The sequence below is a fragment of the Chrysochloris asiatica genome, unplaced genomic scaffold (genome assembly GCF_000296735.1).
Source record: "Chrysochloris asiatica unplaced genomic scaffold, ChrAsi1.0 scaffold00056, whole genome shotgun sequence".
Lineage (NCBI taxonomy): Eukaryota > Metazoa > Chordata > Mammalia > Afrosoricida > Chrysochloridae > Chrysochloris > Chrysochloris asiatica.
This window is the reverse complement of record NW_006408574.1, coordinates 5946969-5969662: the sequence shown is the minus strand read 5'-3', so window position 1 is coordinate 5969662 and position 22694 is coordinate 5946969. Positions and strand designations below refer to the sequence as shown.

General features: G+C 49.0%; 1 protein-coding gene across 1 annotated transcript in view; it reads right to left on the bottom strand.

Annotated features, from left to right (window-relative positions):
• Positions 1–8463: 8463 nt before the first annotated feature.
• Positions 8464–22694, bottom strand: part of KANK1 (KN motif and ankyrin repeat domains 1) — a 28333-nt gene continuing 14102 nt past the window's right edge. The window contains exons 4-10 of the mRNA XM_006863732.1: positions 22034–22252; positions 19991–20078; positions 14215–14434; positions 12375–12517; positions 11078–11278; positions 10463–10561; positions 8464–8526 (exon numbers count right to left, since the gene is read on the bottom strand). Of these exons, the coding sequence (XP_006863794.1) occupies positions 8464–8526; positions 10463–10561; positions 11078–11278; positions 12375–12517; positions 14215–14434; positions 19991–20078; positions 22034–22252 (1033 nt within the window). The remainder of the gene's footprint in view (positions 8527–10462; positions 10562–11077; positions 11279–12374; positions 12518–14214; positions 14435–19990; positions 20079–22033; positions 22253–22694) is intronic.

Sequence of the window (22694 nt, the reverse complement as noted above, 5' to 3'; positions counted from 1 at the left end):
AAGTCCAAGATGCATTGAAGACATTGGCAAAGACCAAGGCAAGATATAAATTGAAATCTTTCAACAAACTGATGCAGCACTGGAGGCCCTCACTCGTCTATAAATTTGGAGACAGCTACATCACTAACTGACTGGAAGACATCCATATTTGTGCCCATTCCAAAAAGACCCGACACAATGGAGTTAGGAAATCATTGGACAATATCACTAATCTCACATGCAAGTAAAATTTTGCTAAAGATAATTTAAAAAATGGCTCCAGACATACATTGACAGAGAACTTCCAGAGGTTCATGCTGGATTCAGAAGAGAACGTGGAATGAGGGATATCATTGCTGACATCAGATGGATCTTAGCTGAAAGCTGAGAATACCAGAAGGATGTTTACTTGTGCTTTATTGACTATGCGAAGGCTTTCGATTGTGTGAATCATGACAAGCTATGGACAACATTGCAAAGAATGAGCATTCTGGAGCACTTAATTGTGCTCATGAGGAACTTGTGCATGGACCAAGAGGCAGCTGTCCGAAAAGTACATGAGAACACTGAATGATTTAAAATTAGGAAAGGTATACACCAGGGTTGTATTCTTTCACCATACTTATTCAACCTGTATGCTGAGCAAATAATACGGGAAGCTGGATTACATGAAACAAACAAACAAACATGGCATCAGGATTGGAAGAAGACTCATTAACAACCTGTGATATGCAGATGATACAACCTTGTTTGCTGGAAGCCAAGAAGACTTAAAATACTTACTGACAAAGATCAAAGAGCACAGCCTTCAGGATGGATTCCACCTCTATGTGAAGAAAATAAAAGTCCCCACCACTGGACCAATAAACTTCAATAAGTATTGAAGAGCAAAGATGTCAGTTTGAGGACTAAGGTGCACCTGACCCAAGCCATAGTATTTTCAATAACCTCATATGTATGCGAAAGTTTGACAGTTAATAAGGAAGAGTGTAGAAGAGATGATGCATTTGAGTTATGGTGTTGGAGGAGAATATTAGAAGTGCCATGCATGGACCGCCAAAAGGAACAACCAATCTGTGTTAGAAGAAGTGCAGCCAGAATGCTCCCTGGAAGCCAAGATGGCCAGACTTCGTCTCTCATACTTTGAACATATTATCAGGAAGGACCAATCCCTGGAGAAGGACGCCATGCTTGGTAAAGTGACTGGTCTGAGAAAAAGAGGGAGACCCCCAATGAGATGGATTGCCACAGTGGCAGCAGCGATGGGCTTAAGCATAGCAACAATTGTAAGATTGGTGCAGGACTGGGCAGTGTTTCGTTCTGTTGTGCATAGGGTCGCTGTGAGTCGGTAGTGACTTGATGGCACCTAATAGCGACAAATATATGCTAAGGCTGTTGGTGCAACGCTGTAGGAAAAGTGCTGGAGAGCTAACTACAAGTTTGGTGGTTCAAACCCACCAGCTTCTCCTCAGGAACTCTGTAAAGGGTTGCTGGGTCAGAACTGACTGGACAGCAGCTAACAGCAACAACTGTGTGCTGGAATCCTAATCCCTGTATCTGGGTCTGTGACCCTATTTGGGAATTGAGCTCTTTGTCATGCTCACGAGGCCCTAGCAGTGTGGGGTGTATCTGATGCCCCTCACTTTTGAGATATCAAAGAGCAGATCAAGTCCAGAGCCAAAGAAGCAGGATGGGGGAAAAATAGGTGCCCTTTGCTCATCAGTGAATGCTCCAGACCACAAAGTTGGTTTGAACTGCAAGGCCGGAGGTTTAAGCTCACCAACAGCTCCTTGGAAACCCTCTACAGGGTCCCTATGGGTCGGAACTGACTCGATGGCACTTCACAACAACAACAACAACAACAACAAGTAACACAGAAGCTGAGACAAGAACTGAGAGAGCTTTCTCAAGAGTCAGTGCCCCAATTTCAGGCTTTTCACCTTCTCCTCTGTGAGGAAATAAATGTCTGTATGATAAAGTCCCCCCCTTTTGGTATTTCCCTTGCAGCAACACTAAGAAACCAACACAGTGCGTAAGCAATTGAATCAAAAGACTCTGCTCTGCTGTTCTCGTTTTTTTACTGATCAGAATATCTAGCAGGGATTCCAAGACGGACACCCAGTGCCTGGCCCTTGGGTGACAGATTCCATGCACCCTGAGAGTGATTGAATAAGATGCGGGGGAGCTTGAACGCTCCTCTGGCCACCCAAGGCCTCCCATCCATCAGTCTCAGCAGATGTACTTTCTAAGAGTCTTGTCTCTGTGAGGTGAATTTATAGACATGGAGGTACCAATACGTGGCCTCCAGCTCCAAAGCGGAACACGGGTTTCTCTACCGCCTTCTCATCTTCGCTCAGACGCTGACCTTTAGGCTGGAGGACGCCGAGATGGTGCTCGGTCCCACGGACACTTGTGGCTTTTCTTCAAAGATGTGTCCTTCCCTCAGGCCTTGGGATGACATCAGATGACTATTGTCCTGGCTCTCTAAAGGGGAATGATTGTGTGCCAGTGCCTGATGGCGCGGAGTGGGACTCCAAGGGGACAGCTGGGAATATGGCACATGCCACCCCTCCTCTTCCCAGCCTCCTTGGGGTCTCAGAAGACACCATGCTGTTCACGTGAGGGAGCGAGTGGGCACAAAGAGGGCTTTAGAGGGGTCTGCGCCAATAAAGGTTCTTTCTAAGGGTGTTGTATGGGCCATTTTTCTCCCAAGCCCGCTGTGAGTTGAGCCCTCTAGCCACACTGTAATACCCATGTCGGGGTGCATACCAGAGCTGTAGACACTGCTGACTTCTACAAGCTGCGGAAGGAAAGACCTACCACAGGGGAATGGTGTCTTTAAAAGGCTTCTTTGGGTTAATTGGGGAGCAAGGGGAGAAGTTGCCTAGGAGGGGTGAATTGTGAGGCTCAGACACTGGATACTGACGAGATATAACCGAAGAAAAGGTAGACAGTTTAAAGTTGCCTGGAAGTACATTTTGGAAGACAGGACTGGCGAGCTGCTTCAAAAAGCTCACAACCTTGACAGCTCTGTGGGTCCTAGTTATCTGTGCACAGGCCGAGCCCCATGAGTTAGGACTGACCTGGCAGCAGGTGACCACACCACAGAGTTTCTGTCCAGAAGGTGCCGGCAGTTGAAGAAAAGGAAGATTTACTTATAAAACCTCATCCCTTCGGGCAGTGGTTCTCAAAATGAGGTCTGTGGACCAGCAAATTCAGGAACCTAAGGGACTTGGGTCTCTTCCAGACCTCCTGAATGTGAAGCTCTAGGGCCAGGGGCTGCTAGTGTGTTTTCACAAGACCCCCCGGGTAACAGATGCCATGTTCACTAAAGTTAGAAACCTGTAAGTTCATCAAGTTGTTTTTCTTTGCAGGACTTTAGTATTTAATGACCTGAAACATCCATTGTAGGCAAGGCATTTTCTTCCCCTAAAAGGAGTCCCTTTACTCACTTAATCTGCTCATCTAGAGCTGGAAGGTTTGATTGTACCCGGAGGTGCAGCAGAAGAAAGGTGTGGCAATCTTTTTTTTTTTTTTCTTGAATCAGCCATTAAAAACCCAATGGAGCACAGTTTTCCTCTGACCACTTTGGGTCACCGGAGTCAGCTGACTGATGACAACTGATTGGTTGATGAGGGTGGGGAATCTCTGGGCTCTCAGGGACCCCATCTAATTGATGACTTTTATCATCATTGCCCATTTAACTTAAGCACGTTCTGTATTTAGAAACAGTGTCGGGCCTGCAGCCTACGTGCCTTGGCTTTCTGACTCATGGGAAACCAATGGTGGCCCTTAAGCTGGCCCTGGGCCTCCTAGGGGCAAGCTTACACAGTGCTGAACTCCCAGGAGCCCCAGGTAGCTGGCAGCTCAGGTACTTTCCTTTTCTCATCCTCTCCATGACTCTCCCTGCCAGGTAGCTCTAGGGGTGGGGAACACGTGTGAAGTTACTACGGTTCAGATACAAGATTGGCTTTTGGTTTTAGGAACACTTCGGATGCCGGTTCCATTATCTGAAGGACAGGGGAACATTTCCCATCCTGGTGCCTATTAAATGACCACCGGGCATCCTGGTGAGATGACGGGCCGTTGGCTCCTCTCCAGGTGTCTGCTCCATCAGTCAGTACATACATTCAGTCACCAGACACAGCCTGCTGCCTTCCGACCTCTCCACAAACCCTGCCCAGAATGCAGGCCAGGCAGCACAAGAATAAGGAATCCTGACGATATAAAGTTAGTGCGTGCTGCGAACTGAAAGGTGAATCCGTCCAGTTGCTCCACAGAAGGAAGACCTGGCAAGCTGCTCCCATAAAGGGGACGCCCTAGAAAACCCTCTGGAGCAATTCTACTCTAACACATGGGCGGCAGGGGGTCGGAACTGGCTTGACGGCACATAACAACAACATCCCACTGATGGAGGCCCTGGATGGCACAAACAGCTAAGCACTTGGTCACTAAAGGAAAAGTTGGGAGTTTCAAGTTCACCCAAAGGCACCACTGAAGAAAGACCTGGCCATCTTCTCCCTGAAGAACTCAGCCATGAAACCCCTGTGGTGCACTCTGACTCTGTAAACACATGGGGTCGCCAGGAGTCAGGAGTGACTTCATTGTAACTGTTAGTCTTTAAAACAACAACAACAAACAAACCCCCAAACCCCCAAGGATCCCATTTCCAAATCCTGTCTCACTGCACCTTCCTGCAGGAGATCTGTGAGTTCCCAAGTTCCCTCCATAGGAAACAGCCACCCGCTTTGGCAGGAGGAATGTGCACTGCACGTGTAGTTTCTAGAACACTCTGGCCACTAGTTTGGCTGCATCCTCTTGTGGTGATAATCTTCAGCAAAATGCCCTTAAAATGTATCTGTGTGTTGGGTTTGCTTCCAAATTACAGCATGTGCACAAGAAAAGGGCAAACATATGATTAGTGATTTCCTTATGGCAGAGAGTAGAATGGGATCGTTTGTAGCAAAGGCACAGGCTTTCTGAAAACCATGCTTTGAGTCAAAAGGAAGATAGAAAGTTGTTTTTAGAGTTAAGCCAAGTTCATGACCTTCTTCATGAGCAGAGCAGATGTGGAGAGGGAAAAGCGCAGTCTGCCTGCTCAGTTCCACGAAGTTGTTAACTGCTGAATTTTCTAGATTGCCAGGCCTTTTTTCTGAGGTGCCAGTAGGTGGATTTGAACTGTTAACCTTTGGGTTAGAAGTCAAGTACACTGACTATTCCACCCTGACAAGCACAGAAAAATGGATCTGGGGCAGCCACAGTGCCCACCTTTCTAGAAATGGCTGCTCCAGGGGCCGTACCATGAACAAAAGCGCACGCAATATGAGGGGTTTGTGCTCAGTAGCCCATGGAGATGCGGAAGAAAGTCAGGCTTGTTTTGATAGCTGTCCCCACGCCCCCAACTTGTACGTAAGTGTGATGTTGGATTTTCTGTGTTTGCTGCGATGGTTGCTGATGGGTTTGGTCAAAGGCCTGGTCTAGTTGTTGCGGTGATGCTTTGCTCATGTGGTCCGGATCTGGTCAGCTGATTACTCGCCATGTTGGATCAGCTGGAGGCTGAAATGGGTTTCCAGGAAGCGAGTTGTGTCTCAAGACTATCCCATGGAAATCCTGCCTGATCGTGAAGCCCCCTGCCCTGGGGGTATTACATTTGCCAACCCCAGCCGTCGTGTGAGCCAATTCCCTAAATGCAATAGATTTATCTCTGTTTATACACATACACACATAAAGGGGCTTCACAAAGGTCATGGAAAAATTCCATTATCTCCTGATTCCATTTTCCTATGACCTTTTTGAAGCCAGATAAAGTAAGGGGTCAGTGTACAAGAGGGCGACCTCCAACAATGAGATGGATGGGCATACTCTATACAGCAGTGGGCTCAAACGTGGTAACTGTCAGCGTGACACAGGACCGGACAGTGTTTTGTTCTGGTGTGCACAGTTGCACAGCAAAAGCACATACATACATACATACATACATAGACTCACACGAGGGGGCATCAAAAAATTTGTGGCAAAATTCAGTTGTAATTTTAATTCCATTTTTCCATGAACATGTTGACGTTTCTTTGTATATAGTTGTTGGTAAGTGCCATCAAGTCAGTTTCAAGTCACAGCGACCCTGTGAGGGTTTCTGAGGAGCAGCTGGTGGATTTGAACTGCTGTCCTTGCAGTTCAACCGACCTTTCAGTCCAGTGCTTATCCTACAGCGCCCCTTCAGGACTCCATAGTTGTTAGGTGGCATCGAGTTGGTTCCCAGCTGTAGTGACCCCACATACAACAGAACACAATACTGTCTGGTCCGGTGTCACCCTCACACTTGTTACCCTTGGAGTCCAATGTTACTGCAACTTTGTCTATCCATCTCATGGGGAGTCTTCCTCTTTTTCGATGACCCTTTACTTTGACAAGCATGACATCCATCCTTCTCCAGAGACTGGTCCTCTGGATAAAGCGTTTGTCCATCCTTGCTTCTCACACCACCTACATCTACCCATCACTGTACACAGCTGTATGCCTACGCATACCCACCTGTCGATTATCTATCACTGCTTCTGTTTCTTTGAAGAACCCTGAGTAATACGTGTGGTGTCTCATAAATCGGGAATGAAAGAACTCTCCGTCGGAGCTGAAGACGGGAATGGAGAATTCCCACGGGATGTCTGTCAGCAGTGCGGATTCCCAGACTATTGGGGGCAGGGCCAGAGTTTGCGTTTCCCCCTTCCATCTTCTGTAGGAGCTTCTGGGGGTGATGCCAGAGGACACTCACCTCAGACCAGCCCCCAAATCACAGCCCTCCTACCTGCAGCGTTTTGCAAAGGAGCCCCAACTTGGAAAGCCATGGGTGGACATCCACAAAGGACACATCTGCACGTGAAGACAGGCAGTTAGTCTGCGAGTTAGTGCTTCCTTGGGAGAGGACACTAAAGCTTTCTGACTTGCTGCTTGCTGCAAAAGGAGCTCAGGTGTGTGGGGAGATTCTAGATTAAGATGAGCTAGAAAGGTCTGGCAATGGTTTCCAAGAAAATCAGCCAATGAGAATCCTGTGGATCCCAAGAGTCTGAGTCCATTGTGAATGCGCTCGCCATGAGCCTGGGCAGCTAATGACAACCTCTGTAAGGAAAAACTTCAGCCCTCTCCACAATCTTCAGTGACGTGAGCTTGGGGTTGTCCCAGTAGCAACCTTCTCGGTTGCCCAAACTCCCCATCACCCCTTCCTTGTAAAACAGGACTTGAGCTGTTGGGATAGCGGGTCTGTCCGTCCACTTCACTTCTCCTTTCTTGTCACCCCATGTTCCCACCGTCACCTGGTGGTGGCTCCAAAATTAGAATTAAGGTCTTGTGTTACCTAAGAGAGAGGGGTCTGTGTGGAGACTCCCCCTGGGGACAACCAGTGTGATGACTTGTTTCCCTAATAAAATGCTAAATTTCAGCCCCTCTGACGTCGCATCCCCCACAATGATGAGAAGCTACCTTCTGAACCAACAGGCTCCATCCGCTGCCCACCACCCACTTGCTGATCCAGCCATCAGTAGTTCATGGGATCGGGGGCCAACCACTGCCAAAGATGAAGCTAGGCCCGAAGGAAAGAGCTTAATGAAATTTTATTTGGAAAATATGGCAAGAATCTAAGGCACTTCAAACATTTAAATACATATAGGATCCAAGTACAGGTGATAAGGTAGAAAAGACCCCATAAATACAGAGAGCTACATAAGTTCCCCTAGAGGCAAACACAGAACTAGTTCCTCAGAACTGTCATCGTGCGATGCAGGTTGGGTCGGACACGTATTTATAAAAAGACGGTCATGTGACACCTGCTGTGGTTTTTCGTGTCTTTAGCAACTAGAGAATATAAAAGTTGAAAATACGGTATCCACTTTCTGTAGGGACTTTTTATATAAAAAGTGGTTTCATAAATGCCCACCTGATTAAAACCAACTGCCCAGAGCTCCTTTTGGGAGTTTTATATATTTTGAGAGTTCCAGCTACAACTGTCAACCTGAAACCCACCCGCCGGGACCCAAGTTACAAAGGATCAAAGCCATCTCAATGTTGTTAGTTTACAATGTCAAGACAAAGGGAGCTTCCTCCTGGAATTGGGGTCTGGGGTGGGTTCTGCCAATGGCTCCTTTCATAGATGTAAGAGTGGGTGGGAACTGTACAAGCCCACACTGTTTGGGGATGGAGCAGATGCACCCTCTGGTTACAATTCCCTACAACTGTACATAACAAAGCTTAGACTCGGGTTCTGGGGTGTCCCATGTAGACGGGAACTGGCCAGAAGGGGTCAGGCGGTGGGCCGGCCACTCGGCCATCTCCTGTGGCCAATTCCACCGTGCAAGTTTTCTCCTTTGGCCGCTGCTGTCTGCGTTCCTTTTGTGGTGGGCTCAGGCCTGTGATGGCTACATTCAGAATCTGTCACTGCATCCAGGGGCACTTAGCTTACGGGTGGCAGGTCCATGGAGGGCTGTGTGCACGGAATTAATCAAAAGAACCTCGGTGGGTGGGACCCGGAGACGTCTTCCTGCTAAGCCTTGGGGTACTCTACAGACCAGGAAAAGAAAAAAAAAGGGGTGTTAATCAATGATCCACAGTCCCTGGGTGGTGCCAATGGTGAACGGGTTCAGCTGATAACTGGATGGAGGCTTAAGTCTATTCTGAGGTACCTCAGAAGAAAGGCCTGGCAACCTACTTATAAAACTATCAGACCCTTGAAAACCCAGTAAGCCACTGAGACTGGATAAACCCCACAAACTATAGTCCTGAGGTAATATTTAAACCTTAAACTAAAACATATCCCCTGACGTCTTTAGAACCACTGAGAGGGAGCCCTAGTGAGAGATAACTGGAAACTTAGACAGGGACTGGGGGCGGCGGCCCATTTCTGTTCGCGGGGAGGAGTGATTTGGAAAAGGAGGGCGAGAATGGTTCCATTGACAAATGGAACCCACGGAGAAAGAATCCACTGAACTGCATGTTCTCACACCAAAGAGAAACAAGATGGGGCTTTGTGAGAGTTTTCCAATGGTTAAAAAATATTAAAAACCTGCTAACAGCAAAAAATGACATTATTTATCATTGTCAGGACACTACCACCCTCCACATGGAACACAGACTTCACCCAAAATGACTTAGTAGTAGGTGTGGGAGGGGCCTAGTGGGTACAGGGTGCTTAACTGAAAGGTCAGTAGTTCAAACCCGGCAGCCGCTCTGCAGGAGAAAGATAGCATAAGGAGGAAAGCTCGGAAGCCCTCTGGGGTGGCCTGTCCTACAGGGTCACTGCAGTCAGAGTGGATTGAGTGGACACCCTCTGGGATCACTACAGTCAGAATGCATTTGATAGCAGTGGGTTTGGGTCTGGCGTTTTATCAGGTGCAGTACATTCTGATAACGTTGGTTCTCCTAGTTTTTAAAGCGTGCTAAACCCACTAAACTGATTTTGATACCAAAAAAAAAAAAAAGAAAAGCAAAGACTGAAAACCCCATACAGCCGCTCTACTCAACACACATGGGCTTGCCATGAGTGGGCATCGACTCCTTCAGTAACTGTCCAGTCACATGACCTCAGGCAGATGTGTCCCATGTGACTCAAGGCTCTGTATGAGCCAAAGGCTGGAGGGGGGCACACACTAAGAACGGGGACTACGGGCTGGCAGTGGTGCCCACCGTAACTGGGCCCCCCCCCCCACTTCCCAGTGTGAGTGAGTTTCAGGAGTGAGCAAAAGACGACAGAGTTTTTAGGAAACAATGCTGAAGACGTGGGTGGTAGCTGTTCTCTGGCCTCTTTGTTGAAGTAACATTTACATACAACCACCTAAGACAGATGTTTCAAAGAAAACACCTGCCTCTCCTCAAAGGCCTGGGTTTGAATTCAGCCCCAGTGCCAAGTCACCTGGTTTACAGCTTGCCTGACCTGCTGACTCATTTCAGAGACCCTTACGTACTTTACTATAGAGTTCAGATGGGAATTGACCGAGCACAATCATTTCCCATCAACAATCGATGCACATTTTCTTCCATGACATGGGGTACAGTCCCCTCCATGTAACCTCCCGGGGTTCCCTGTTCCCATTCATCCTTCTTCCCTGCCACTGTGTTTATTTGAATTGTGGAAGCTATGTAACAGCAAGAGTGGGAACCAGGAGCACTCTGGTGGCGCAGAGAGTTTAGTGCTCAGCTGCTAACTGATACTTTCAGGGTCTGAGTGTATCCAGACACCGCCCAGGACCATGGCATGTGGATGTATGGACTCAGGGTGCCCATCGGGATACCTCTGCAGGGAAGAAAAATCTCCCAGTGAGGGATGGACCTTTGTCTGCCAAGGACAGCAGCCTTGCCTTTGTTCGGAGGGGCATTACCTCTTAAGTTCCAGGCCACAAACACTACTTCCAGACCGTCCCAAAGCCCGTGGCTCCTGTCAGCTCCCCACCCGCCTGCTGAACCTCAGCCCAGTTACAAAGCTCAAACTCACACCACTGACCGGAGACTGGGCTTTTGCGAAGTTGACGTGGGCATAGAGGAGCACCGCGATGTCTTTGTGTCCTGCCTCCAGGGCTATGGAGAGCGCCGTGCTGCCGTCCTGCGGGGTAAGAGGGGAGCAGGACAAGCCCTGTGGGTTTCTTCCCCACGGCCACAGCCACGAGGGGAAACAACAAAGCTTGCTCCAGCAGTATCAGGTGACAAGGGCCTGTCAGTCCCTGGAAACCTTGGGACCCTCCACATGCAAAGGGGTTCCTGGGTGGTGTAGGTGATTATTAGGCTCGGCAGCTAGGTGGGGCCCCGGGTGGTATATGTAGCTAATGGACCTGGAGGCATCATCCACCCTGAAGTGCCTTGGAAGAAGGGCCTGGTAAGCTATTTCTGGAAACGCTGCCACTGAAAACCCTATAGGGTCCACGTGGCTGCAACAGGTTTTAATGGCTGAGCTCACACATAGCACGTGTCAACTGTATTCTACTTTATTCTCAGGTAATTATTCCAAGGCAGAAGTTATTCCAACGTGTGAGCCTGCACACTATAGGGCCAAGATGTGAGTGTGGAAATCTCAACAGCACCCTGGGCGCGAGGGCCCTCCCTGCGCCCCGTGACGTCTCACGTTGTCCTCCAGGTGACCGTTGCAGCCTGGCTGGGCCAGCAGCAGCTTCACAATCTCCACGTGCCCGTGTTCGCTGGCGCACATCAGGGCAGTGGAGCCCTCGTCGTCCTGAGTGTTGACATCCGCCCCGCAGGCCAGCAGGCCCTTAACCATGTCGATGCGGCCGTGACTGACAGCTAGCATGAGGGCGGTCTGTCCTGCCTGTAGGGAGAGAGGACAGCGACATCAGAAGACACATACTGGGGGGTGCCGGGAGAGGTGGGACGTGGAATTCCTGGAGCAAGGCCCCTGGGGTGCACACGTGATTTCAGCTCGAGGACTAGCTTACAGGTTGGTAGTTCAAACCCACACAAAGGAGCTTCAGAAGGAAGGCCCGGCAGGATGCTTTGATAAAGAGAGCGCTGCTGTTGTTAGGGGCTGTTGGGTCGATTCGGACTCACAGTGACCCCCACAGGACCGAGTAGGACTGCCCCGTAGGCTTTCCAAGGCTGTCATCTTTATGGAAGCTGAGGGCCACAGCTTTGTCCTGCGGAGTGGAGTGGCTGGTGGATTTGAACTGCCAACCTATTCATTAGCAGCTGAGCACTTAGCCACTGTGCTACCAATGTTCCTTTCTAGAAAAAAATGACAGCCACGTAGACCCCAGGGAGTACGTCTGCTCTGTGACACACGGGGTCACCATGAGAAGGAATATCAGCGTGATGGTTAACAGGTTTGCATCTGGGCTTTTGGTTATGAGCAATGAGACCCTTAAAGTAATGAGGTGGTTAGTTCACCTTAGCTTGGAGGGGCCTATTCTAGAGAGGTGCTGGAAGGTCCAGATGTTCAGAGTTCATTCTGTGAACCTATTTGGACCTGGGACATACTGTCCTGGTACCGAGATATTCAAGGAGCAACAGACATGGGGGTGTAATGGGGTTCCATTGATTCACACAGCTTTCTACAGATCCTCGGCACTGAGGGGAATAAGGCTCTGCTTCAAACGTACCACAGCGGGTGGTGTGTGTGTGTGTGTGTCTATGTGTTTGATGGCAGGCAGCCTCGCAGACTTTGGGACAGTGGGTGGTGGGAGGAAAGGGAGGCATCTGGCTGCTTGGTGGTGATGGTTGCCCAACATAGTGAGCATTATCAACATCACTGAACTGCATGTAAAATGACTGAGTCGGCATTTTCCTGTGTCTCTTTCTACCACCATTCTGATTGATCGGGAAAATGATCCAAAAAAATGATCTGTTTTTACCACCAGGGAAAAACAAACACAAGAGGAAACCAGGCCCATCTCCCACCCGCCGCTGACCTGGCTGGCTTTGGCATTCACGTCCCCACTGCTGAAGAGCTCTTCTACGACGCTCATGTCCTTCTTGGCCTCCACGGCGGCCAGGGCAGCCAGCATGATAGGTGTGTATCCTGCCTTGTTCTGATGGTTCACGTTACACACATCTGCAAAGAAAGACAGCCAGACACCACTGAACTCTGGACCCATCATCAGGAGAAGGACGTCATGTTTGCTAAAGCAGAGGCTCCGCAAACAAGAGGAAGACCCTCGCAGAGATGGACGGACACTGGCTGCAAAGACTGTGAGGAGGGCCCGGGACCAGCAGGTGTTTCCTTCTCTTGGGCCATCGCCAGGTCGCTATGAGTCGGAACCGACTTGACGTGTGCTGTCTGGAAGAGCCTGGTGCAGTGGTGTCAAACACAGCATGATTTAGTTGGAAGGGTGAGAGATGATGTTTTGACACCAAAGAGGAAAAATACTAAAGGAAAATATCCCCCCACATTTCATCAAACTTAAAGCAAGAGAAATTTGGGGTGATGAGAAAGTGTGGGGGCTAGTGATGGGCACACAACAGTGTTGAATGAGGTAAACCAATGAATTGTACACTTGGGGGGTGGGCGGTATGCGGTTCCGACTCATAGAGACCCTACATAGGGTTTTTGAAGCTGTAAATCTTTACGGGAGCAGAAAACCTCATCTTTCGCCTGCAGAACAGCTGATAGTTTTCCAACTGCTGACCCTGAGGTTAGCAGCCCGACTGGTAACCACTTCACTACCACAGCGCTTAGAAAGGCTTGTTGTTGTTAAATGCTTTTGAGTCGGTTCCGACTCATAGAGACCCTGTATAGGGTTTCTGAGGAGTGGCTGGTAAGCTTGAACTGCTGACCTTGTGGTTCAAATGAATTTGCAAGTCCAGCGCATTAATTCACAGTGCCACACCAGGACTCCAGAAAGGGTTAGAATGGTGGATTTTATGTCACATAACATTTTATCATAAGAACTCCTGGTAACATGGTGGTTACACTTACGGGCAGCTAACCACAAGGTCGGTGGTTTGAATCCACCACATGGCTGTAGTAGAAAGATGAGGCCATCTGTGCCCATATAGATGACGGCCCTGGAAACTCTCTGCGGCAGCTCTACTCTGTCCCACAGAGTTGCTGTAGGTCAGTGGGTCAGGGTCTACAGTGGGGTGGGCTGGGTCTGGGGTGTGCACCTCAGGGCTGCCTCAGGGTCAGAGTCAAATTCTTCAGTCGGGATATACCTGGCTCGAGGCAACAGAACTTTAATAAGATGGACTCCCACCGGGGACTTAGACTGGGTTGGTGAGGCAGCTGGTGAAGCCGTATTTGGAAGGATCTTCATGTGCTACAGAGCTCGGGGTGGGGAGACCAGAGAGCTCCAGGGCCATTTTCAGGTTTCTGAACATCAGCACCCAGAATCTTTTGCTCCTTTGGTGTCTTGTACAGCTCAGTCCCTGCCTCAAACAGGGTCTCCAACTCAAAGGGCAGCTGCTCACACCATAGAGGGGACTGGGTGGGACTGAGAAAACATCTCCACGCTGTATGGTAGAACTTGACTCCTGCTCAGCTCAGCGTGCTGTCCTGGGAAGTCGGTTCCGACCCACAGCGACCCTGAATAGGGTTTCCTACATTGTCAGTCTTTACGGGAGCAGACAGCTTCATCCTTCTCCCCTGGGGTAGCTGGTGGGTAGCTGGTGGGTTTAAACTGCCGACTTGGTGGCTAACTGCCCAGTGCCTACCCCACATGCCAGCAGAAGCCGGAAAGCTGGGTTTGGGTGAGAGTCTCTCAGTGTGTTGCTACCTCCTCACCACACACAGGACTTCGAGGGGCCACATACCAGCATCCAGCAGTAGCTTGACAATCTCGAAGTTGGAATGGGACACGCTGTAGTGCAAAGCCGTGTTGCCGTTGCCATCTGCCATGTTGATGATGTGGCGGAGCACGGCCGGGGACACGGCTTCGAAGGCGGCGATGTAGTCTCCCACCATGGCCGGGACAGCCGACTTCTGACTGGACACTCGGAACCACTCGTGCTGCAGGGTGTTGAGACAGAACCGCTGCAAGGAGAACACAGTGGTGTCAGCTCATTGGAGACCAGGTCTGCAGTTCCAAATACTTCTCCCCAACAAGGGGCCACCCCCGGGGCCTGACATGCACATTCTGTTGTGGGGTGCTGTCGAGTCAACCCAACCCTGTAGGGCCGAGTACAACTGCTCTGTAGGGCTTCTGAGGCCGCAGCGATGGGCTTAAAGCTAGCAGTGTTGTGAAAACGGGGCAGGAATGGGCCGTTTCCTTCTGTTGTATGTGGGGTGGCTATGGGTCAGAACCAACTCAACAGCACCTAACTAGAACAGTCTTTACAGGTGCAGGTTGTCAAGGCCTCTCCTCCAATGATGCACCGATCTTTCAGTGAGCAGCGTAACCACTGTCCACCAGGCCTCCCTTCTGTTAGCATAAAAGTAAAACCAAGCTCCTGGCCGTCAAGTCGATTCTGACTCACGGTGCCCCTGTGTGACAGAGAACTGTCCCATGGGGTTTCCTAGGCTGTTATCTGTGGTGTCACTATATACTCGTATATACTCATATATCATCCACTCACAGCGCCCCCTGGTGTAACAGAGGAGAACTGCCCCACAGGGTTTCCCAGGCTGTCATCTATTGTGTCACTATATACTCGTTGTTGTTGTTGTTGTGTGCCGTGGAGTCGGTTCCGACTCATAGCGACCCTGTGTCACTATATACTCTTATATACTCATATATCATCCACTCACAGAACCCCCATGTGACAGAGGCTGGTGGGTTTGAAACACTGTCTCACTTAGCATCTGAGTGTATACCCACGGTACCTCCAGGTCTCCTAGCTGCGAGCCCACGAGGATGGGACCACAGTAACCATTTACTGCGGGGACAACTCCGACTCATGCTGTCTGAGTAGAACTTTGCTCCAGAGGACTCTAAGTGGCTGATTTTTCAGAAGTCAACTGCCAGCACTTTCCTCTAAAGGAACAGTGGGTGGACTTGAACTGCCAGCCTTTGTTAGGAGCACCATCAGGGATGACACATGTACAGTCTAACTGCTCAATGAGACCACAGAGTGCGGAGCAAGGGTGAGAGTCCTGGAGTGAGGACACATAGGTTCAAATCCGGCCTCTGCTACTTAGCAACTGCACGGCCCCAGGAAGTGGCTTACTCTGTGTGTCTCAATCTCCCTCGTCTGTAAAATGGGGATAAGAAAACATCTTCCCTGCACAGTATTCCTGGTGAGGATAAAGTCAGCAACCCGTGAGACACTTGATCTTGGCTCGATCTGCGTAGGGGACAGTGGTGGCTCCGTGGGAAAGTTCTTGCTTTTCATGCAAAAGACCTGGGTTCAATTCCCGGCCAATGCACCTCACGTGTAGCTACCACCTGTCTGTCAGTGTGGGTGGGGGTGGGGGCTCTGCATCCGTCAGTGCTAGATTTCTTGTTGCTATGATGCTGAATAGGTTTCCGCAGCTTCGGGGCTGAGAGACTAGGAAGGAAGGTCTGGCAATCCACTTCTGAAATCAGCTAGTGTAAACTGTGTGGATCACAAAGGCTTGACAGACAACAATTCATGGGGATAGCGTGGCACCGGGCAGCGATTCATTGTGTCGTGCATGGGGTCACCCTGAGTGGGGGGCCCAGTCTGTGGCAGCAGACAACAACAGTAGATGCTTATGGTAGCTAACCTCGTAAGGATAATACCCGGGACAGAAGGTATTCATTAATCCGCACTTAATTACACTACTTCCTTCCTATCTCGACCCACCTCAATTCAACTCTTCTACAGCACTGGGCTGTGAGACCGGGAGCTTGGAGTCAAGTCCACTCCCGCCCGAATCCCAAAGAGAAATAATCCGGCTTTGTAGAGAGAATGGAAAACAAATCTGGAAGAAACTAGGGCTATGGCTGCATGGATGCGGAGGGGCTGAGGCCCCACATGCAAGATGCTCCCCTTGGACTGGGCTTAGGGCTGGAGGGTAGGGGTGGCCAGTCACGCCTTCTCAGAACCTTCTTTGGCCCGCTCCAGCTTTACTGCTCATTGGTGCTTTGCATTTTTGTTTTTAAAATGAAGGATCTCTTCCACACCTCTGTGATGTTCATGCCGCCTCAGATAACAGCATTAGTTTGCTATTTGGAAGGTACATTTGAGGGGAGTACTGTAAATTAAATCACGAGTCATATACTGAGATTCTGCTTCAAAGAAGTGGAAAAAAGTTTGAATCAGAACTCTTCCTTGCCAATCTATATGGTTCCTTAGAAGGACTGAGCTAACCTTTGGAACAGGCGTGAAGTAAATGTATTACACACTTTAAAATGGAGAGGCAGGAGCAATGATCCAAATGGCTTTAAGAATTGGTTTCAAAGGCAAACATTTTTCTTTTATCCTCAAATAACACCTAATTAGTGATTTTAAGTTTTACAAGTAAATCGTATGCTCTAGTATTAAAATTCTGTATCCTTGCATTTTTCTGAATAAAAGCTATTTTAGTTCACAAAAAATAAAAAAGATCAATGTTATAGTATGTGAATTACATCTTAACGAAAACAAACCTTTCATCTTTCTATTGAAAACGTGGGGGTCTACATTGCTGTGCCTCATCTATCTTCCCGCTCCCGTGCCCCACTCAGTGGGAAAGGTCCTGGAGTCAGGGAGGAAGTCATCCAGCTTCTTCACATATTCAACTCCGCTCCCAATTCCAAACCTCCCTCCCTCCCTCTGGAGTTGAGACACAGAGGGAGGGACAGTGATGTGCCCGGTATTACAGCTGCTGCTTTGTGGTCAGCTGCCCTTGAGTGGACTCTGAGCCCTGGGGACCTCAAGTGTGTAGGGTGGAACAGTGATCTTTTGGAAGCAGGCAGGCAGGACTTTCTTACAAGTCACCTCTGGGTGGGTTTGAACCATCAACCTTTTGGATAGCATTTAAGCACTTAACCAACTCTGCTACTTCTAAATAACTAGCATCCTGACACAGTTATATTGTGCTCATGCATGTTGATTACACACACACACACACGGCAAATCTGCCTCGCAAGACCTCTTTACAGTTGAACAGCAAAGATGTCAGTTTGAGGACTAAGGTGTGCCTGACCCAAGCCATAGCATTTTCAATAGCTGCATGTGCATGTGAAAGTTGAGTGGTGAATAAGGAAGACTGAAGAAGAATTGATGCCTTTGAGTTGTGGTGTTGGAGGAGAGTACCATAGGCTGCCAGGAGAATACACCAATCTGTGTTGGCAGAGTTAGAGCCAGTGTTCCTTGGAAGCCAGGATGGCCAGACTTGGTCTCTTATATTTCGGACATATTGTCAGGAGGGACCAGTCACTGGAGAAGGATATCATGTTTGGTAAGGTGGAGGGTCAGAGAAAAAGAGGAAGACCTTCAATGAGATGGATTGGCCAAGTGGCAGCATCAGTGGACTCAAGTGTAGCTACAATTGTGAGGTTGGCGCAGGACTGGGCAGTGTTTCGTTCTGTTGTGCACAAGATTGCTATGAGTTGGTGCTGACTTGATGGCACCTAATATCAATAACAATGACTATATGTGTATATGTTGTTGTTAAGTGCCATCGAGTTGGTTCCAACACATGACAACCCTGTATATAGTGTTTCCAAGGAGTAGCTGGTAGGCTTGAACCACTGACCTTGCAGTTCAAACTGACTCTGCAGTCCAGTGCATTTACCCACAGTGCCACACCAGGACTCTGTGTGTGTGTGTGTATATACATATATATATGTATATATATACATATTTTTAATTAAGATTTTATTATGTTTTAGATAAAAGTTTACATAACAAATTTGGCCTCCCCACTAATATTTTTTTACTCTTGATGGCACAGAGAGTTAAGTGCTGGGCTGCTAACCGAAAGTTTCGGTGGTTAGAAACCACCAGCCACTTCTTGGAGAAGGATGAGGCAGTCTAAGTCCGTAAGGGTTTAAGGCCTGGGAACCCTGTGGAGCAGTTCTGCTCTTGCTAATGGTCTATTTCTAGGTTTTTAAAATGTGTTACAAGATTGTTTTTCATAATATTCTGTTTTGATCTTTTTTGTCAGTTCTGACTCATAGCAACCTTGTATAGGGTTTCCGAGGAGCAGCTGGTGGGTTTGAACTGCTGACCTTGTAGGTTAGCAGTTCTGTGCTTATTCTATAACTTTACAGAGTCCTGGGGTGGGGCCATTTCTTGGCTAGTCACCAAAAGGATGGTGGCTCGAATCTACCCTGAAGGACTTAAGGAAGAGGGACCTGGCCATCCATGGCCCCTAGAATCCTGTGGGATGTAATTCCACTCTGACACACGTGGGGTCGTTGTGACTCTTAGTTGGCTCAGTAGCAAGTGATTTAATTGGGGCAAACAAGAACATGGTCCAGTTGTCAAGACATACACTAGTAGCTACCACTCTAGCCAAGACATAGAATCTTTAGGGCCGTAGATGATACAGGTTGGCCCCTAGAACACACAGCCACGAATGTCTGTCCACATCAGTGACCACCCCGCTGAGCAGCGCACGGCAGCTACCATCTTCAGACTGGGCTTGACATACAGTTGTTGTTGTTAAGTGCCTTTGAGTCAGTTCCGACTCACAGCGACCTTGTACAAGGTTTCTGTGGAGCAACTGGTGAGTTTGAACCGCTGGCCTGTGGTTCTCAGTCCAGTGCTTGTCGTATAGCACCACACCAGGAGTCCTGACATATACCATGGTTAGAAAACTCCTAAGCCCCTGCTAGTCCTATACCCTCCTTGGTTTCAGAACCTCAAAGTAGACAGACTTCTCCCCCACTGCCTGCTAACAGGCAAAGACCTGAACACATGTTTCTGACCTAAATTCCTCCGAGGAGCTATATCTTCTCAGTGCACTGGAGACACTGGTGTCTGCTGAGAGAGAAGCCACAAACCCACATTTACCCAGCGGTGTTGGACCAGTCCATCACAGAAATATGTATCTGCCCCTCCCCCTCTGCTGTCGGCCTGTGAAGCTCACACACACGGGGAAGAGACAAGTGTGGTTGTTTTCATGTTTAAAAATAGCGGCCGCCGCATTCCACCCTGGCACATTAATAGGCAGTTCCGTCCCCAGCAGGAATGCAGACATGGCTCAGATAGGTTTCTCTGAAAAATAACCTAACTTAAAAAAAAAAAAGAGGTACTGAGTCTGCTGCCTGGAACACAAGGTTTCTATCTACCAGCAGGGGCGGACCATGTCGAAAGAAGAGAACAAACTCCCCGCTTCCCACCCAAAAAGGGAACCCTGGCTGCTCAGGGTGTAAGCACACGGCTTCTAATCAAAGGTTGGGGGATTGAACCCATCAGCTGCCTCCTGGCAGAAGGATGTGGCAGCCTGGTTTTGTAAAGATGACAGTGACCCTTAGTCACTGTGAGTCAGAATCGACTCTCCCACGTGCAGTCAAGTCCCTGCCTCACAGATGCCTCCAGTCCCAATTCAGGGCTGAACGGCTCTCCCAGGTGGGGCTGCGGGAAGTGACCACGTGAGCCTGCAGCACAGCCTGGGGCAGCCGCAGATGATCTAGAGGGCAGTGCTAACTGGGGGCTTTGTACACACTACGGTCAGTGTCCACCCGGTCCTACTCACCATATCTTTGCTGGTCAAAGCTCTGGGATCATTTATGTTATTTTTCAGTAAGTTGCATGCAGATAGCATCTTTTCACTTAATTCGTACCTATTGCAGGGAAAGAAGAGAGAATTAATGACTGGCCACCAAAGAAACGTGGATTCTATACCCATCTCCGTGATACTCGAGAAGACAGGCCAACTGAGGCAGACCCTGTAGGGGGAGGTGCTTGGATGAGGGTGGTCTCGGCATTCAAGGACTGACACCTCCGTTAATAACTGCCAGGCACAGCAGCCAGCTCAGGGCCTTGGCTTGAGGTGGCCTTTGTGGGGATACGACATCACAGTTGTGGATATGTGGCTTGGCGCTGTGGGATAAAGTGCTAGACCACAAGGTCGGCTGGAACTGCAAGGTCAGCAGTTCACACTCACCAGCTGCTCCTCAGAAACCCTATGTAGGGTTGCTATGAGTGGGAACCGACTTAACGGCACTTAACAACATCTTTTTACTCTAGCGCTTGACGAAATCTGGATTCCTATAGATAGATCCACCAGGCTGACCAGCAAACTATACACCTGGAACCAAATTCTGTGTCATAAGAAGTGTGTTTAATCCATGTGAACAAAAATAAACTTAAGATCAGCTGGCAGAGGGCAGGTAAATGGTTTCCCCATAAGACGGTTAAACACTCAGATGACGAAATGTCAAGCCGTTTGACTAGACTATAAATATAAACAAAGACCACTTACCTTGCGTTACTGTGGTTAGCCTTTCATTGGCCAAGACAAACAGAAGTCAGCTTTCTGAACAGTTTTCTTTATACTTCTCATAGTGAAAAAGAGTCTTGCTGTGGCACTACTGGTTAAGCACTGGACTTCCAATCACAAGGTTGGTGGCTCAAACCCATACAATCCGGTACAGGGTTGCTATGAGTCAGAAATGACTCGATGGCACTTAGCAATGACTAAGTGAAAAATCACACTGAGCTTTCCATCTGCTCTGTTCCATCCACTGCACATGCCTATCACATGACTTTAAAGGAGGACACCTGCAAGCCCAGGTGTCAGCCAACCAGGGTGTCTGCGCTGCATTTTTCTTACAGCTGGGGTTTACGGTCACCCCCAACCCATCCCTTAGTGAGCACAGGACACAGTCACGTGACTGACACACATCATCTTAGGTGGTCAACGTGACCCTCAGGCAAGGCCCAGAGAATTGTCGCCCCCACTTCCCAACACAGTGACTCTGTAATAACGGACCACCACCAGCATCAAGATCAAATAAAATTTGAAACTTTATACAAAAAGTGTGCTGGCCCCCAGCCAGCCCTCACATGTCTCTCAATACATGGTGGGGGAGTCAGACTTACTAGTCCTGTCTGGAGGTTCTGGGATGCATGGGCAGTGTTAGATGTTAGAAGACTAAAAGTTGCCTTTGAACCCATGCAGAAAGGGCTGGCAATCTACTTCTAAGAGTTTACCGCCCTGAAAGGCCAGAGGAGCACTGATGCACTCTGCAAACCATGGGGGCCCCATGAGTCGGAAAGACACTCATGGCAAGTTTGAGAAAACAAAGGGGCCGGTTCTTAAACGAACTCTAGGATCTCTAAGACCCTGAGCGATCACACTCTGCAGTGACATTTACTAAGAGCATGAAAATCTACAAAAACCTCTGCGGACTGGACACAATCCCTCGCTGCCTTGGAGTAGATACGTAGATATAGTACAACTGCCTCATAGGGTTTCCGAGGCTGTCAATCATGACCAGAGCACACAGGCTCATCTTTCTTTCGAAGAGCGGCTGGTAGGTTTGAATCATTCACAGACCTTGCGGGTTAGCAGCCCAACAATGAACACGCTGAAGTTTAGCTTTCTTTTAAAGACAGCAAACGAAGACGTTATTAAATATTCTGCTAGCTAACGAAGACGTCATTGAATATTCTGCTAGCTAACGAAGACGTCACTGAATATTCTGCTAGCTAGCTCGTTCTGCTGCTAACCGGCACTGGATACGGGGTGGGGCAGGGGCGGGGCGTAGCGGGACGGGGGCGGGGCGTACCACACCTCTCTCTGATTTCCGCCTTAGAGAGTTCACATTCCGGAACCTGCATCTCGGCTTCCACCCTGGTGGAGGTGAGACCTTGAACATCTGCCACTGCCTGTGTCTCTCCGTCCTGCCCCTCCTCTTCTCCAGGAGGGTACTCAATGATATCAGCTTCGTCATCGGACTCGGAGGAAGAGCTCTCATCTGAGCTGGAATCGTCACTGGATGTGGTCTCATACCTAGGTGGCAATCAAGATTTCAGGAGATGCGAGGTGTGCCCATAAAGACCCAGTGACACTCAAGAAGTGTCCCCAGAGATGCTGCCCTGAGAACTACAATGTGGGGTCCACTTAGATATTTAGTGGTTCGGAATGATGGTCCCCAAGGATAAGCACTGAAAGGCTCAAAGTCTGAGCCCAGGTGATCAGCCACTGAAAACACCACGGAGCCTAGTTCCACTCTGACAGTGAGTGGGAATCAGCTCAGCAACTGAAGTGGTAGTGATGGTTGGGGATGGGGTCAGGCTTAAAAGTCACTGAGGCTTTCTGCTCCTATACAGATCTACAGCCTTGGAAACCCTACACTATGAGTGGGAACTGACTCCACGGCACACCACCACCACATGCATGTGAAAGTTGGGCAGTGAACAGGGAAGACCATAGAAGAATTGATGCATATGTA